At 38.8% G+C, this 16,709-nt stretch overlaps 1 protein-coding gene across 8 annotated transcripts in view; it reads left to right on the top strand.

Annotated features, from left to right (window-relative positions):
• The first annotated feature begins 3,239 nt into the window (after positions 1 to 3,239).
• HLTF (helicase like transcription factor) overlaps positions 3,240 to 16,709 on the top strand; it is a 55,560-nt gene continuing 42,090 nt past the window's right edge. For 7 of the 8 annotated variants that reach the window (XM_032263749.1, XM_032263730.1, XM_032263740.1 and 4 more), the window contains exons 1-5: positions 3,241 to 3,484; positions 4,928 to 5,135; positions 13,490 to 13,656; positions 15,207 to 15,340; positions 16,553 to 16,650. In XM_032263749.1, the coding sequence (XP_032119640.1) occupies positions 3,465 to 3,484; positions 4,928 to 5,135; positions 13,490 to 13,656; positions 15,207 to 15,340; positions 16,553 to 16,650 (627 nt within the window). In that variant the 5' untranslated portion in view covers positions 3,241 to 3,464. Of the gene's footprint in view, positions 3,485 to 4,927; positions 5,136 to 13,489; positions 13,657 to 15,206; positions 15,341 to 16,552; positions 16,651 to 16,709 lie in introns of all 8 variants that reach the window. The other variant, XM_032263784.1, reaches the window with a different exon arrangement.

The following is a 16,709-nucleotide window of genomic DNA, read 5'->3' on the forward strand; positions in this document are numbered from 1 at the left end:
GTTGGCCAAGCTGGTCTCGATCTCCTGGCCTCAAGTGATCTGCCTGCCTCGACCTCCCAAAATGCTGGGGTTACAGGTGTGAGCTACCACACTCAGCCTAGAAAAGGCCTAGAAAAAGTGGCTCACACCTGTAATTCCAGTACTTTGGGAGGCCAAGGCAGGCAGATTGCTTGAGTTCAGGAGTTTGAGACGAGCCTGGCTAATGTGGCAAAACCCCCTCTCTACAGGAAATACAAAAATTATCTTGGGGGTGGTAGCATTGTGCCTGTAGTTGAAAAAAAAAACAACCACACATTTTTTGAGACAATTGTGAAAATTTGATTATTAACTAGTTATTAGAAGATACTAAGAAGTGACTTATTATTAATTTTGCCAGGTCCATCGTTTTTAGAGAAATTAGTGAAGGCCATTATAGGCAGGGTGGGCTGGGAAGTGATCTCAGAGATGAAGCTACAGTGGGAGGAAGAGCCACATATGCCACTCTTGGATTTCAGGTTCACTGAATCAAATAGGGAAGTGAAATGACATGATTAATTTGCATAAAAGGTCTGTGTGTTGGGGGGTACTGATGAGAAGTGTGTTTGTGACTGGGAGGTGGCTGGCTGGAGAAATTTTGGATTCCTTTTCTTTCCATTCCATTCCTACCCAGAGTTATCAGTAAACCTTTCGGTTCTCTTGGCTTCATCATCTTCCCTTTCCAAGCCACCACCATCTCTTACCTGAACACAATAATTTCCTATCAGTTGCTTCTATTCTTGTTTCTTATGATTCTCCACAGAGCTGCCAGCATTTTAAAAAGCCTAAATCAAGTCATTATTCTCCTGCTTGAAACATTCAATGGCTTTCCACTGCAGTTAAAACACAAACTTTACTGGAGACTTTAAGTTCCTATGTAACCTGGCTCTTCTCTTCTTCCCTGCCGTCCTTTTAGTGTCACTCTCCTCCTTACTCACCAGCCAAATCCCACAAGCCACCCTACAGTTCATTTTTCAGTTACAAATGTTCATTTTTCATATGTACATGTGATGCTATTACAATAGAATAAATCAAGAAAAAGCCCAAAAAAGTTAATTTTTCAGAAAACATCTAGTGTAGTAGTTCTGAAATTGCACTTGCTGTAACATTTTAATCAAACTAGTACAAATTGTACTTGATCTTAAATAAAACACATAAAGAATGATTAAGGGAAAGAATGTTCTACTCCTCGTTCTGGGACGTAAAATACTGATAACATGGAGAAAACTGTTAACTTTAAATAGCAAATTTTAGTTCATTCAAGCCACATTCTTTAACTATGGGACAGTCATTATTCATAGATATTAGGTCTTTTTAATTTGATTAATTAATTAATTTATTTATTTTTGAGACAGAGTCTCGCTCTGTCACTCAGGCTGGAGTGCAGCAGCTAGATCTTGGTTCACTGCAATCTCTCTGTTCACTGCAACCTCTACCTCCCAGGTTCAAGCGATTCTCCTGCCAGGCTGGTCTTGAACTCCTGACCTCAGGTGATCCGAACTCGGCCTCCCAAAGTGCTGGGATTACAGGTGTAAGCCACTGCACCCAACTGACCTTAAGTCTTGAAATACCTACGTTCTCACATTTGGAATTTTTTCTTTGTCTAATGAGTATGGCTTTCTTACTCTTACACACAAAATATCAATTTAAGCAATTTCCGGCATATTTTCCAAGAATTTATTTAAAATCTGGCACACCAAAAACTGAACTTGTATTGTCATTTGCCTCAACACACTTCAAGAAGAACATAAAACAATTAAAAAAAAATTTGAAATGCCACTGTCTTTATCTTCCTTATCAAATTTGGTGAAATTAAATAATACATTGCTTCAAATTCTATTGCTCATCCATGGTTCATGAATACAGATAATTACAGTTTATTTATGATAATGAACAAATGCTTCTTGAAAAGCTGACCACCGGCCTGGCACGGTGGCTCATGCCTGTAATTCCAACACTTTGGGAGGCCGAGGCTGGAGGATCATCTTAAGTCAGGAGTTCAAGACCAGTCTGGTCAGCATGGTGAAACCCTGTCTCTACTTAAAATACAAAACTTAGCCGGGCGTGGTGGAGTGCACCTGTAATCTCAGCTACGCAGGAGGCTGAAGCAGGAGAATCGCTGGAACCCAGGAGGCGGAGGTTGCAGTGAGCCAAGATCGTGCCTTTGCACTCCAGCCAGAGTGACAGAGCAAGACTCCATCTCAATTAAAAAAAAAAAAAAAAAAAAGCTGACCACCTAATACACTGTGCTGACCGGCCTGTAACATGGACCTCTCTGTGACGGGCATTCTCTGGCAGTTACATGGCGCTGCCTATGCAGCTTGGCGCCACCATCAGCCTCTCGCCCTCTGAGGTTAAAAGGTCAGCTTCTGGGGCAACAGCCTCCTTTCCACCCCCAACGCGCAGGGACCAGCCCTACCAGGCCTCGGCTGCAGCTGTCCCAAGGCGGACCGTCCCAGTCCGCATTCTCCCCCCAGTCACCTCAGATTCTGGAAAGCGGGCCGAGAAGGGCCTCAGAGCACCTCTCTGCCGTTCCCTGAGGAAAATAAGCGTCTCCCCCGTTTGAAGGGAGCAGCCACGTGCTCACGGGAAAATGGCCCCAAGTCCATTTCCAGCAAACGCCCCCATAGCTGTGATAAACGTGTGATGGCTTTCCTGCACCAAGAAAGAAACATTTTCCTTAAAAATAACAAAAACAGGTGGGGAGGGGACCCTTAAGTCCCATTTAAGATTTTCCAAACTCGTTGTGCCTCATACATAAGCTGAGGCTTAAAATGAAAATTTGGAGCGAAAGTCCCCAGGGTTAACGACAGGGAATGAAGAAAGGATCTTGCCGGTAGCTCCAGGTCTCCCAAGCTCTTTGAGTATAAGGCCCTACTACGTGTCACATTAGATGAGGAGAAAATAAGAGGGAGGATACAGTACAGCCTGAAGAATGGGGTTGCCTCTTAGGGCTTGTGAGGTAGAGGAAAGTCATCTCCCTCGGTCTGAGGCAGGGAAATCAAAGAAAACGCCGGCACCGCAAGCACCGCAGTCACACTACTGCAGCCGCGTGGCTTTCCCGCGCGCCCACCTTGGGGGCGGGGAAGAACCCGGATGGAGCCGCCCTTGCGGCCGGGACCCCCCGCCGTCTTTGAATGGCAGCGGGGCGGAGTTGCCCTCCCTTCTGTGCCTTGATTGGTTTGGCTCTGCAGTTTCCTCTTCGTGATTGGGTTTTCCCAGTGCCAGTCACAGAGCGACGCTGGTCTCTCAGATTGTAGCTAGAAGGAGACGGCGTCGACGTCTGACTGGACTCGCGGCGATTTATCCTTCAGCCGTGCGCTCTCGATCAGGCGCTCGGAACTTGTCCCGGGCCTCCGGGCTGCGGGACCTGGAAGGAGGCGTATCGAGGAGGCCCGAGAACGATCCAGGGGAGCCGAGGCGCTCCTCTGGTCATCTCACTCAGCGCCATGTCCTGGACGTTCAAGAGGTGAAGGGGGTGGAGGGGGTGGGGCGCTGGGGCTAACCGCCTGGAGGCGTCCCCAAATGAACCTGACCTTCCCCGCATTCCTCCGCGTTCCCTTGGCGATTTGTGCGGCTGTATTCATTCTGTTGGTCGCATATGTGGCCTCGGGGGAAATAAATGCATTGTCTTGGCTGGCGAATAGGGGCTTCTAGGGCGAGTCTTGTGTTAGGGACTTGGGAAATCTCTGTCACGGACTGTGGGGGGCCTGGGGCTCAAAGCCTCTCGGCCAGTGCTTTATTCAACAAAACATCCATTAGATACCCACTGTGCGCCAAGCACTGCCCTCGGTGGAAGGCCGAGTAAGACAGCCCTTGCCCCCAAGTGGCTCACAGCTTATGTGTATGCACAGACGTGGAGATGTATATTTGCAGAGGAGCTAATAGAGGTGCGCACCGCTTGCAAGGAAAACGCAGCGCAATTAAAAGCGACTGTTAGGAAAACGGAAACTTCTTGGAATGCTCCAGTAGACTTCCCCTCATTTTTCATTGTCCAAATTGGTTTTCATGGCTGTTTTCCAAACAGTTACAGGTAACGGGTTTGGGGTTAGGCTTAAACCAGCGATGGGAGCTGGGTACGGAAGGCTTGGGGCCAAATTTCCCACGGTGGCGTAATTTGGATGCAGGAATAAAGTAAGTGTTCTGCTCAGAGGGAGTTACAGTAACGGATGTTGGATGTATTTTCTGGAAAGTTATAAACAGCCTCATGTACAATAATAGTTGTATTTTTGTAAGTCTTTTGTAGCTCAATCCGTATTGAAATGTTGACATACAATTTTATTTATTTATTTGAGATGGAATCTCGCTCTGTCACTCAGGCAGGAGTGCAGTGGCACAGTCTCAGCTCACTGCAACCTTCGCCTTACGGGTTCAGCCTCCCGGCTTCAAGAGATTCTCCTGCCTCAACCTCCCGAGTAGCTGGAATTACAGATGTGCGCCACCACACCTGGCTAATTCTTATGTTTTTACTAGAGAAGGGGTTTCACCATGTTAGCCAGGCTGGTCTCAAACTCCTGACCTTAGGTGATCCTCCCGCCTTGGCCTTCCCAAGTGTTGGGATTACAGGCGTTAGTCACCACGCCTGACTCTTAATTGTAGTTACCAACATCATATACATTTCAATTTAGACGGTTTTCACTATGAAAGAGGTTTGTGAACTCTGGGCTTTTCATTTTGAATACCTGGGGAGCAGGTAGAAGAGCCAATGTTGATATGGTGGAGTTTCTGGAATCCTTCTCCACTCACTGCAATTTCTGCTTTAACCAGAGTAACTATTAATCTTTAGTGTAATTCTCATGTAAGATTTCATTTGCTGAAGTAAAGCACGAGAAAACTAGTCATATGGTCTTTGGAAATACTTGAATATTATATTGTTTTTCATTGCCTTTTTTTTTTTTTTTTTTTTAAATAGGGATCCTGTTTGGAAGTACTTGCAAACTGTCCAATATGGAGTTCATGGACATTTTCCACGCCTCTCATATCCAACTTTCTTTCCACGTTTTGAATTCCAAGATGTTATCCCTCCAGATGACTTTCTAACTAGTGATGAAGAACTAGATTCAGTTTTATTCGGAAGTTTGAGAGGTCACGTGGTTGGACTACGTTATTACACTGGAGTAGTGAGTATAATAATAGATAACTAAGTTAAATTTTGATTATATTTGTGGCATTAAGATAAGAGAATTAATTAGCAGGTGATATGTATGGTTAATCTTTATTTTACTTTTAAGTAAATGAAATATTTGTACCCAAGAAATAACAAATACCTGAAGTGATCCTCCCGCCTCATCCTCTCAGAATGTTGGGATTGCAGGAGTGAGCCACCATGCTCTGCCTCAGTGCATTATGTTTGGTTATTATGGGCACCCTGCCCTCACACCCCAGTGCCTTGGCATGTCATAGATTTGTTGCAAAAAGGAGGTCTGTTTTGTGGAATCTTCTGGATTTTATTTTCATTCCTTCATATGTTTCTTAACGTTTAAGCTTCTCAAATCTTTTTTTTTTTTTTGTGGAGGTGTCTGAAACATGTTCAGAAGGAGATTCCTTGGGAAAAAGTTTCATGTTCTTGATTTGTTTTTCTCCTATATTTTCTTTACATTGGAACTTTTCGAATTGTTTTCTGATTGTCCAAAATGTATTGTCTAGGAGATTCCTTAGGAAGAAACAATAGTTCCTAAGTTTTTGTATCTTCCTTAATTGTGGCATTTTATAAATGATAGTTTCATAAAATGAAAGTTATGAAGGACTTAATGACAGTTTGGCTGAATTTAAAATCCTCATCATATATAGTTTCTCTCTGTATCCTAATACTGCATAGCATGGAATTCTCAGGCGGCTATGATCTTCTCTTCCACTTAAGTGAATTGGATGTTTCTGTTGTTGTTGTTGAGACGGAGTCTTGCTCTGTTGCCTAGACTGGAGTGCAGTAGTGCAGTCTTGGCTCACTGCAATTTCTGTCTCCTAGGTTCAAGTGATTCTCCTGCCTCAGCCTACCAAGTAGCTAGGATTACAGGCCCTGCCGCCTTACCTGGCTAATTTTTGTATTTTTAGTAGAGGCAGGGTTTCATCATGTTGGTCAGACTGGTCTTGAACGCCTGACCTCGTGATCTGCCTGCCTTGGCCTCCCAAAGTGCTGGGATTATAGGTGTGAGTCATTGCAACCGACCCTTTTTTTTTTTTTTTTTTTTTTTTTTTTTTGAGACTGAGTCTCATTTTTGTCACCCAGGCTGGAGTGCAATGGCCTAATCTGGCCTCACTGCAACCTCTGCCTCCCAGACTCAAGCGATTCTCCCGCTTCAGCCTCCCAAATAGCTGGGACTGCAGGTATTCACCACCACACCCAGCTAATTTTTGTGTTTTTTTTTGTAGAGACAGGATTTTGCCATGTTGCCCAGGCTGGTCTGGAATTCTTAGGCTCAAGTGATCCGTCTGCCTCAGCCTCCCAAGATGCTGGGATTCTGCACCTGGCCTCTAATTTTTTCTAATAGATTCTTGAAATCTATCAGTTCTTATTTCATATCTATATATTCTCTAGCTCTCATATGCATTTCTGAGTTTTTGTGTTTTCAAGTTTGTGCTAATTTTTCAAAACTTACATTGTTTTCAATAATTATTTTATACCACTGTGAAATACTAGATTATGGTAGTTACTGATCTTAGAACAATCACTATTTGTTGATCTTAGAATAATCTCCATGACCTCAGTAAACTAATATGTGTTGACTAAAAGTAATCATCAGTTTTCTTATTTTGCCAAACATATATATTTTAAATATTTTTTTTTTCCAGGAACACTGTGTTGAGATATCATTTATTTCATAATTAATACATGTTCATTGTTTATTTATTTATTTATTTTTTTTTTGAGATGGAGTTTTGCCAGGCTAGAGTGCAATGGTGCAATCTTGGCTCATTGCAACCTCCACCTCCCAGGTTCAAGATTCTCCTGCCTCAGCCTCCCAAGTAGCTGCGATTACAGGCATGCGCCATCATACCTGGCTAATTTTTTGTTTTTAGTAGAGATGGGGTTTTGTCCTGTTGGTCAGTCTGGTCTTGAACTTCTGACCTCAGATGATCCACTCGCCTTGGCTTCCCAAAGTGCTGGGATTACAGGATTAAGCCACCACACCCGGCCATGTTCATTATTTTTAAATGGCTAAGAAAGCATTAAATCTTCTAAAGTCTACCACTCAGAACCATAACTGATTTTCTACGCCTGTTTCTGTGAGCGTATGCATGTAAATTGGAATCATATTATGTATTAATAAAAATGAGATCATATTATTCCTAATATGATCACTAGTTTTTCTCTTAGTCAAATATTAGGAATATCATCTGTATTGGACGTTTAGTTTCCTTATTGATGGATATTTTTCAGTTGATCACTATTATAAAAAAGTAATAAAAATTGAGATATTGTCTTTGCATACTTGTTATTTTCACTTTTTCTACTTTATTGAGATGTGGTTTACATATGATAAAATGTACATATTTTAAATGTACAAACCTAGTATTTTGAAAAAGATGTATACCTGATAACTACTACCCCAGTCAAGATATAGATAATATCCATCTCCCTGAAAGCGTCTTGTATCCTCTTATAGTCATTTTTCCCTGCCCCTGCCCTAGGCAACAAGTCTGAGTTTTATCACTATAGATAAGTTTTACCTATTCTAGAACTTCATATACATTAAATTATACAGTATGTACTGTTTTAAGTCTGGTGTTTTTACTCAGCATAATTTAGGTACTTCTTAGGTCAGTTTTAGTTATTTACATTTTTGAAGAAAAGCATCCATTTTATTTAGATTTTCAAACTTATTTCCATAGAGTTGTGCATAGTCATCATTTATCCTTATAAAATTATAAATGTAATTTTTTGGAATTGGGGTTTGGTGGTATGATGTGTTGCTCACAAGTAGCCATAACTCGTATTCCTGAAGGATTTTGAGATCAAGGAACACATAAATTCCCCTTTATTCAGTGGTTCTAGTTCTTCTTTCCAAGTTGAATAACTATTTTTTTTGTTGTTTTAAGTTGGTGCTCTGAACTTTAATTTCAGTACCCTTGACTCTGAATTGTCAAGTTTTGATAAGATGTGCCGTTTTTTAAATGTCTGCCAGAACACAATTTGTATGCCTTATTAGCTCCATTAAACTTTTTAAAAACTTAGAAAAGTGGTTATATTTGTGTTTTCATTCTTTGCATTACATATTTGTGTCTATTCTTACATTCTTTTTTATTGATTATGACATTATTTCTTTTCAAGGCAGGCAGTCTTGTATTTTTCTTAATGATTATGTTTCTTAGCTTAATAACTACTCATATTAAGTTTTTCTATTTAGGTTTGTTTTCTTTTTTTTTTTTTTTCTTTTGGACTTGTGATTTGAGCACTTAATTTGAATCATTTAATAATAAAATCTTTTACTCTTTAAACGTTTTAAGTATTGCATTGCCTTTAGCCACCAAGTTTTGTTATATAGTAGCATTCTTTATTTTTAGCTCTGGTGTTTATTTTATTTTTATTTTTTGTTGTAGTTTTTTTTTTAAGTGTGTTTTCAATAAGCATATGGTTAAGTTTTTTATTTTCTGACCCATCAAAGGGTTTATTTTATAATAAGGTGGTTTATTTATTTATTTTTTTCTGTTTTAAAATACAGTTATGTGTTGCTTAATGATGAAGATACTTTCTGAGATGTGTTAGGTGATTTCTTTGTGGGAACATCATGGAGTGTACAGGATGTTATTCTATTGAATACTGTGGGCAGTTGTAACACATTTGTGTATTTAAGCATATGTAACATGAAAAGGGCACAGTAAAAATACTGTATAAAAGTTAAAAAATGGTACACTATTATAGGACAGCCCCATTATAATCTTGTGGAACAGCTGTTGCATAATATATATGGTCTGTCTTTGTGAAATGTCATTATGCAGGGCGTGCCTGTACTGTTGTGATTAATTCTAATTCCTTTTGTTATTCTTGTCTTTGTCTTTTTTTTTAAACTTTTCTTTTTTTTATTTATTTATTTTATTTTATTTTATTTTTTATTGCATTTTAGGTTTTGGGGTACATGTGAAGAACATGCATGTCTTTGTCTTTTTAGTATATATATGTCCTATTTTTTTCTTGCTGCTTGGACCATGTTTTCTTTGTTTTCATAGTCTCCAGTATTTTGGCTCATACATATTTGATTTAAAATTCTAGTAATTAGTTATTTGTAATGGCAGTTAACTAATTGTAATTAATGATAGCTTATTATGATAAATTACAGTTGTATAATACCTTATTTGAGATGAAATCCTCAAAAATTGTTAGTTTCGTGCCCTTTTTTGGTTATATATTTTCTAGGATTTGCATCATCTGGTTTTAAAAAGGTCATTCTGTAGGCAGTGCCAGAGGGACGGTGACTGGTAGAGAATAGAGCTATGCTCATAGATGTAGCCCCAAAGGGCTAGAGATGAATATCTGTCTGATACTCTGGTTCTGGCTGTAATCTCTTGAGTCAGTAGACAGATGCTGGGAGAGCTTTGAAATAGCTTTCCTGTACATTTTCAAGGAATTTTTAAAAGTTGAGATATGGCCTGTGGTGGTGGCTCATGCCTGTAATCCCAGCACTTTGGGAGGCCAAGGCAGGCAGATCATGAGGTTAAGAGATCAAGACCATCCTGGTCAACATGGTGAAACCTCATCTCTACTAAAAATACAAAAATTAGCTGGGTGTGGTGGCGTGCGCCTGTAGTCCCAGCTACACAAGAGGCTGAGCCAGGAGAATTGCTTGAACCTGGTAGGCAGAGGTTGCGGTTAGCAGAGATTGCGCCATTGCACTCCAGTCTGGGCAACAAGAGCAAAACTCTGTCTCAAAAAAAAAAAAAAAAGTTGAGTTACATTCATAAAATTTTAAAGTGTACAGTTGAGTAGTTTTTAGAATATTCACAAGGATGTGCAACCATCCCTACAATCTAGTTCCAAAACATTTTTATTACTCCAAAAAGAAACCTCATTCCCATTTGTAGTCACTCCCGTTATCTCTATCCCTCAGTGTCTGGCAGCCATGAATCAGTCTACTTCCTGTTAATATGGGTTTGCCTCCCCTTCACATTTCATGTAAATGGAATGATACAATATATAGCATTGGGGTCTGGCCTCTAATACTCCGTTTTATGATAAATAGATTTTTTTTTTGGTGTACCATTTTAATTCCCTTGTTTGTCTTACTATATATTTTGAGTTACTTATGATTGCCTTAGGGATTACAATTAACAACTTAATTTATGAGAACCTGGTTTGGATTAGTGCCAACTTAATAGTATATAAAAATCTTTGCTGCTGGGCGCAGTGGCTTACACCTATAATCCCAGCAGTTTGGGAGGCCGAGGTGGGCGGATCATGAGGTCAAGAGATTGAGACCATCCTGGCCAACATAATGAAACCCCGTCTCTACTAAAAATACAGACATTGGCGGGGCGGCGGGGGGCGGTGGCGGCACGTGCTTGTAATACCAGCTACTCGGTAGGCTGAGGCAGGAGAATCACTTGAACCAGGGAGTTGGAGGTTGCAGTGAGCTGAGATCGCACCACTGCACTGCAGCCTGGTAAGAGAGTGAGAGACTGTCAAAAAAAAAAAAAAAAACAACTGCTCATAGATAGCTCCATCCTGTTGCCTTCCTTTGTACTGTTATCATATAATTTATATCTTTATATAGTATACCTGTCAACAAAGATTATAATTATTTTATATACTCTTTAATCAGATAGAAAAATTACAAAAAAATCATACTTTAAAATTTAAAAAAATTTTTTTAATAATTTTTTTTTTAAGTGACAGACTCTTGCTCTATTGCCCAGGCTGGTCTCCAACTTCTTCGACTGTTTGATTATGATGTGACCGGGTGTGGATCTTTTTGAATTTATTTTAGTTGGCGTTGTTGAGCTTCTTATGAGTATAGATTACTGGTTTTCATCAAATGGGGTAGTTTTTGGCTGTTATTAAATATCTTTAAATATTTTTTCTGCCTCTTTCTTTTTTCTCCTTATGGTACTTTTATTATGTGTGTGTGTTAGTACACTTGATGTTACAGGTCTCTGAGGCTCTATTATGCTTCTCATTTTTTTGTTCCTCAGATTGTATAATATCAATTGACCTATCTTAAGCTTCACTGATTCTTTCTTAACGCCTTCTCAGATTTGCTGTTGAGCCTTTCTGGTGAATTTTTTCTTCAGTTATTGTACCTTTTGACTCTAGAATTGCTCTTTGGTGAGACATTGTTTTCATGCTTTTAGACATGCATTTTCATGTTGAAAGAAATGGTTTGCTTTATGTCTTTGAATTTTTAAAGTTTTTTAGAGATAGGGTCTTGCTCTGTTACCCAGGCTAGAGTGCTATGGCATGGTCATAGCTCACTGTAACATTGAACTCCTGGATTCAAGCAGTCATCCCACCTCAGACTCCTGAGTAGCTGGGACTAGAGGTATATACCGCCCTACCTGGCTAATTTTTCTACTTTTATTTTCTAGAAATGGGATCTTGCCATATCGCCCAGGCTGGTGTCAAATTCCTGGCCTTAGGAGATCCTCCCACTTCAGCCTCCTAAAGTGCTGGGATTACAAGTGTGAGCCACCATGCCCTGCCCCTTTCAACATATTTAAAATAACTTATTAAATTCTTTTTCTACTATATCAAACATCTGTACTTTCTTGGGGACAGCTGATATTGATTGTTTTTCTTCCCTGTGTATAGACCATTCTTTCTTATTTTTTTGCGTATCTTGTACTTTTTTTCTTGAAAGATGGACATATAATAATGTGGCAACTCTGGAAATCAGATTCTCCTCCCTTCACAGGATGGGTTGTTTTTGCTGATTTTGGTAATTAGTGTGTGTTTGCTAGTGACTTTTCTGAATTACTTCTGTGATGTCTGTTCTTTATCATGTGTGGTCAGTCACTGAAGTCTGTACTTGGTTAGCTTAGTAGTCAGCTAATGATTGTGCTAGAACAAATAAATCACACATTCTTTACTGAGCATATCTCTATGTTGGGGCATTCCTTCAGCACTCTAAGGCAATTGACAACTTCCCTTTAGCTTTCACTTCTGGCTTAATTGCCTTAAGTTCAGGCAAAAGTGAGAGTTTAGGGCCTTCTCAGGTCTTTCTTGAGAACGTGCACAGCCCTGGTCTTGCATACCAGCCCTATGCTTGCTTATGGTCTTCTAGATTTCCAGAAATACACTGGAGCTTTTCAAAGCCCTCACAAACATCTCCTTCCCTAGCTTTTCCTTATAAGCCTTTTTGTTTTTCTATTGTTTTGCTTCAGCTGTTATCCACTGCCTCAGATAGCCATGAAGTTATACTTTCCTGTGAAGTTGTTTTTAACATCACCCACCCAAGGGAGGTTTTTTGGTACTGGGTGAGCTCAGAGGTAAATACAGTCAGCCTTCCAAGTGGGATCTTCTGGGAGAACTTTAGGAGAATAGCAATTCTTTGGAAATGAATCTTTGAAAGAACTATAACTCCATTCTGTTTTTTTCTGGTGACTGCTAGGCTTTACCTAGCATCCCAGCAAGCTATAATTTTTAAAGGCTACAGTATAGCTGGGGATGGGACTAAAGTACTGATATTCCGCTGTTTTTCTTGAATAAATGTTCCTCAGATTTCTGCAAGCCTTTGATTTAGTTCTCAGAATTCTGAAAACATTTGATTCTGAAGAGAATTTATCTAGTTTTTTTTTTTGTTGTTGCTTTTATTGAGGAATTTTTGAAAGTCCTTACTCTACCATTCTTTATTGTGTTCTTCAGTTTTTAAAAATATACATCATTGTATTTAAGTTACCTATACAGTTTTTAATAAAGTAAAATCAGAATGGCCTGAGTTGAAGGCTGGATATATTTTTCTTACCCAGTTCCATCCTGACTTATAAATGCTTTATTCCCTGACTTTTATGTATTCCAGATAATTCAGGCTCAGGAACCACCCTGTCTCGGTTCAGATCCTATCTCCGATACCTTTTAGCTTTGTCACCTTGGGCAAGTTACTTAGCTTTTCTGTGCTTCAGTTTCCTCATTTGTAAAATGGGAATAATAATAGTACCTCCTAATAGGGTTGTGAAGATTTAAAAAGTCAGTCTATGCAATGTACTTAGAACAATGCTTGACACATAGTAAGCACTCAATAAAGGTTAGCTATTTTTTAGAAGTTATGATGTAGAAAATTTTATATAATATGAATTTGCTAGTTTACATTTAACTGTATTTTTTAGATTTTAAGGATTTGTTAACTTTCTAATGAATATAAATTAGAAAAATATTAAAGAATCACAATAAAATATATTATTTAATATTTCTGTAGTTTGTGTCTAAGAAGATATATTTTTCTTAAGTGCAGTACACAGCAGTAATGAATGGAAAATCCCAGATAAAGTATAGCAGTTATTGTCTATTATTTATGATATAATACTATATGTTTATTATTTTTATTAGGTTAATAATAATGAAATGGTTGCATTACAACGAGATCCAAATAATCCTTATGATAAGAATGCGATTAAAGTAAACAATGTGAATGGAAATCAGGTTGGCCATTTAAAGAAAGATCTTGCAGGTGCTTTGGCCTATATCATGGACAACAAATTGGCACAAGTTGAAGGGTAATGTACTTTCAGAATATAATTTTAATAATTGTGAATTATAGTCATCTTTCAACTTGTTAGGGCTTCTTGTTAGAGCCTATAAAGGTATGCTAACAATTTCTATCACTGTTGTTTTAGTATGTGTTAAATAAATGTTTTAATTCTTCTTTTACATACTTCCACTACCCCAGCCATCAAACAATTTGTCCTCTCATTTTCCTATGGAATTATTACCATAGAGAAAAATAAACCTTGGTTCAAATATTAGGAATTGCATTCCATTTTTCCAAGCCTTTTGGTACCTAGGTTTAGGAATTTGGAAATGTTCGTTCGTTTATTTATTTTGAGATGGAGCCTCACTTTTACCCAGGCTATAGTGCAGTGGTGTGATCTCGGCTTAGTGCATCCTCTGCCTCTTGGATTTAACCAACTCTCCCTGCCTCAGCCTCCTGAGTAGCTGGGATTACAGGTGCCTGCCACCATGCCCAGCTAACTTTTGCGTTTTCAGTAAAGATAGGGTTTTACCATGTTGGTCAGGCTGGTCTCAAACTCCTGACCTCAGTTGATCTGCCTCCCTCAGCCTCCCAAGGTGCTGGGATTGCAGACGTGAGCCACCACACCCAGCCTGGAAGTGTTCGTTTATATCGGAAGTTATAAACTGGTATTCTGTGATAGGATGTAGGTGAATTTCATTTTGCCTGCAGTGTTTTAGACATTTTTTCATTTAGTATTTACATTGAAATAGCTAGCTAGTCAGCATTTTATACATATTAATTTATTTCCTTAAATACAAAAACATTTTTCTCTTGACAAGAGGAAGATCTGGCAATGCTGGATGAGTTGTCACTTCCATATGACAAAAGTTGACTGGAACTGAGTAGTACCTCTCCTTTTAGCTAGGGCATATGCTCTCAGTTTTACCACCTCTTTCTTTATTTTTTCTTTTTTTTAAAACTCTTTCAGTCTTTTAGTTACTTTTTCTTTTTTAGGCATTTGTACTTGTGATCGCAATTTAAGTATTTAGAATATTTGGGATCTTTATATCCTAATTCTAATTCTAATTTTTAGGATATTCATGTCATAATCCTAGGTGAGTTTGGAAGAAAAATGATCAGTAATGTTTCACTTTGTTTTCTCCTTTTTCAGTTAATCACGTTTTCCTGATTAACTGGAAAAGGAGATATTGAGAATAACTGTTAGTGAATCACAAGTTCTTGCATTCCCCATTTTCCAAGCAGAAGGATTTATTACCCTCAGTGGTTCTGTTAGCCAAAGCTCTACCCTTTCATTTAAACTTATTTTACTTATCTTACAATCTTGTTTACATGCCATCCATTTATTTTAAAACTGCTTTATTCCATTTTCTCAATTTTTTCTGGCACTCTGGTTCTAAAAATCGCTCTTTTCTTGTGATTGTTTATGATTCTATTTCTTGTTCTTTTTCTCTTTAAAATCTGCAGACTTCCATGCAAAATGTAAATGATACACTTAAAATACTGAACTGATTCTCAGTGGGGATAAAAAGTAATGCTTCTAATTTCCCTTTCTTTTTCTCCCAAATATAATAGGGTAGTTCCTTTTGGTGCAAACAATGCTTTTACCATGCCTCTGCATATGACTTTTTGGGGAAAAGAAGAAAATAGAAAAGCAGTTTCAGATCAGTTGAAGAAACATGGATTTAAATTGGGTCCTGCACCAAAAAGTAAGTTTACAGTTTAACTTAATGTTATTCTGATATAAGATGTAGGGATTATGAAACATTTATTCTCTCTTGGAGTTTGTTGGCTAATTTGTACTCAAGGCTCCAAGTTACAACTTTTTTTCAAGAGTCTTTTTGAGGAAATCTGATTTTTCCTTTTGCCTCTATTGAAATAACTATAGATTCACACATAAAAATATTTATGGTCAGAATAACAAGAGTGAGGGGATATTAAATAAAAAATTAGAGAAAAAGTCTCATGTACCCCCCCCCTAATTTTCCCTAATGGTAACGTCTGGAATCCCCTGATCTTAAACATTCTTTTTGATAAATTTTAGACGAAAAGAATCTTCTAATAGGGAACAAAAAGGATTGCTTGGCAAGAGTTTGTTGAAATAATGTGAAATTGCTTGTGGTTTTTGAGTGATTCAGTATTTCGCTTTTAAAAAAACCTCTGGGCTGGGCGCGGTGGCTCAAGCCTGTAATCCCAGCACTTTGGGAGGCCGAGGCGGGTGGATCACGAGGTCAAGAGATTGAGACCATCCTGGTCAACATGGTGAAACCCCGTCTCTACTAAAAATACAAAAAATTAGTTGGTCATGGTGGTGCGTGCCTGTAATCCCAGCTACTCAGGAGGCTGAGGCAGGAGAATTGCCTGAACCCAGGAGGCGGAGGTTGCGGTGAGCCGAGATCGTGCCATTGCACTGCAGCCTGGGTAACATGAGTGAAACTCCGTCTCAAAAAAATTAAATAAATAAATAAATAAATAAATAAATAAACCTCTAAAATACCAGGCTTTTAATGAAGTTTGTTATGCACATTTTATTTATTTGTGTATTTATTTTGAGATAGAGTCTCCCTCTGTCACCTAGGCTGGAGTGCAGTGGCCACGATCAGTGACTCAGTGCAACCTTGACCTCCTGGGCTCAAGCAGTCCCTCCACCTGAGCCTCCCTAGTAGCTGGGATAACAGGTACCCACCATGGCGCTTGACTAATTTTTGTATTTTTTGTAGAGACAGGATTTCGCCATATTGCCCAGGCTAGTTTTGAACTTCTGGGCTCAAGTGAACTGTCTGCATTGGCCTCCCAAAGTGCTGGGGTTATAGGTGTGAGCCACAGCACCCAACCCTGTTATGCATATTTTCAAAGCTACTTATTAAAAGATAAAAACATTTTATTTGATGGCTTTATTCTTTTCATTTTGTAAATAATAGCTTTCGGATTCACTTTGGAAAGTGCTTGGGGCTCTGGAAGAGCTGGACCAAGCTATAGTATGCCATTGCATGCTGCAGTACAGATGACAACTGAACAGGTATTTTATTCTCTTTTATTTTGTAATCTAAAAGTGAATTTTAAATGTTGAAGATTTGT

The sequence above is a fragment of the Sapajus apella genome, unplaced genomic scaffold (assembly GCF_009761245.1).
Source record: "Sapajus apella isolate SASKATOON/1434 unplaced genomic scaffold, GSC_monkey_1.0 scaffold4, whole genome shotgun sequence".
Lineage (NCBI taxonomy): Eukaryota > Metazoa > Chordata > Mammalia > Primates > Cebidae > Sapajus > Sapajus apella.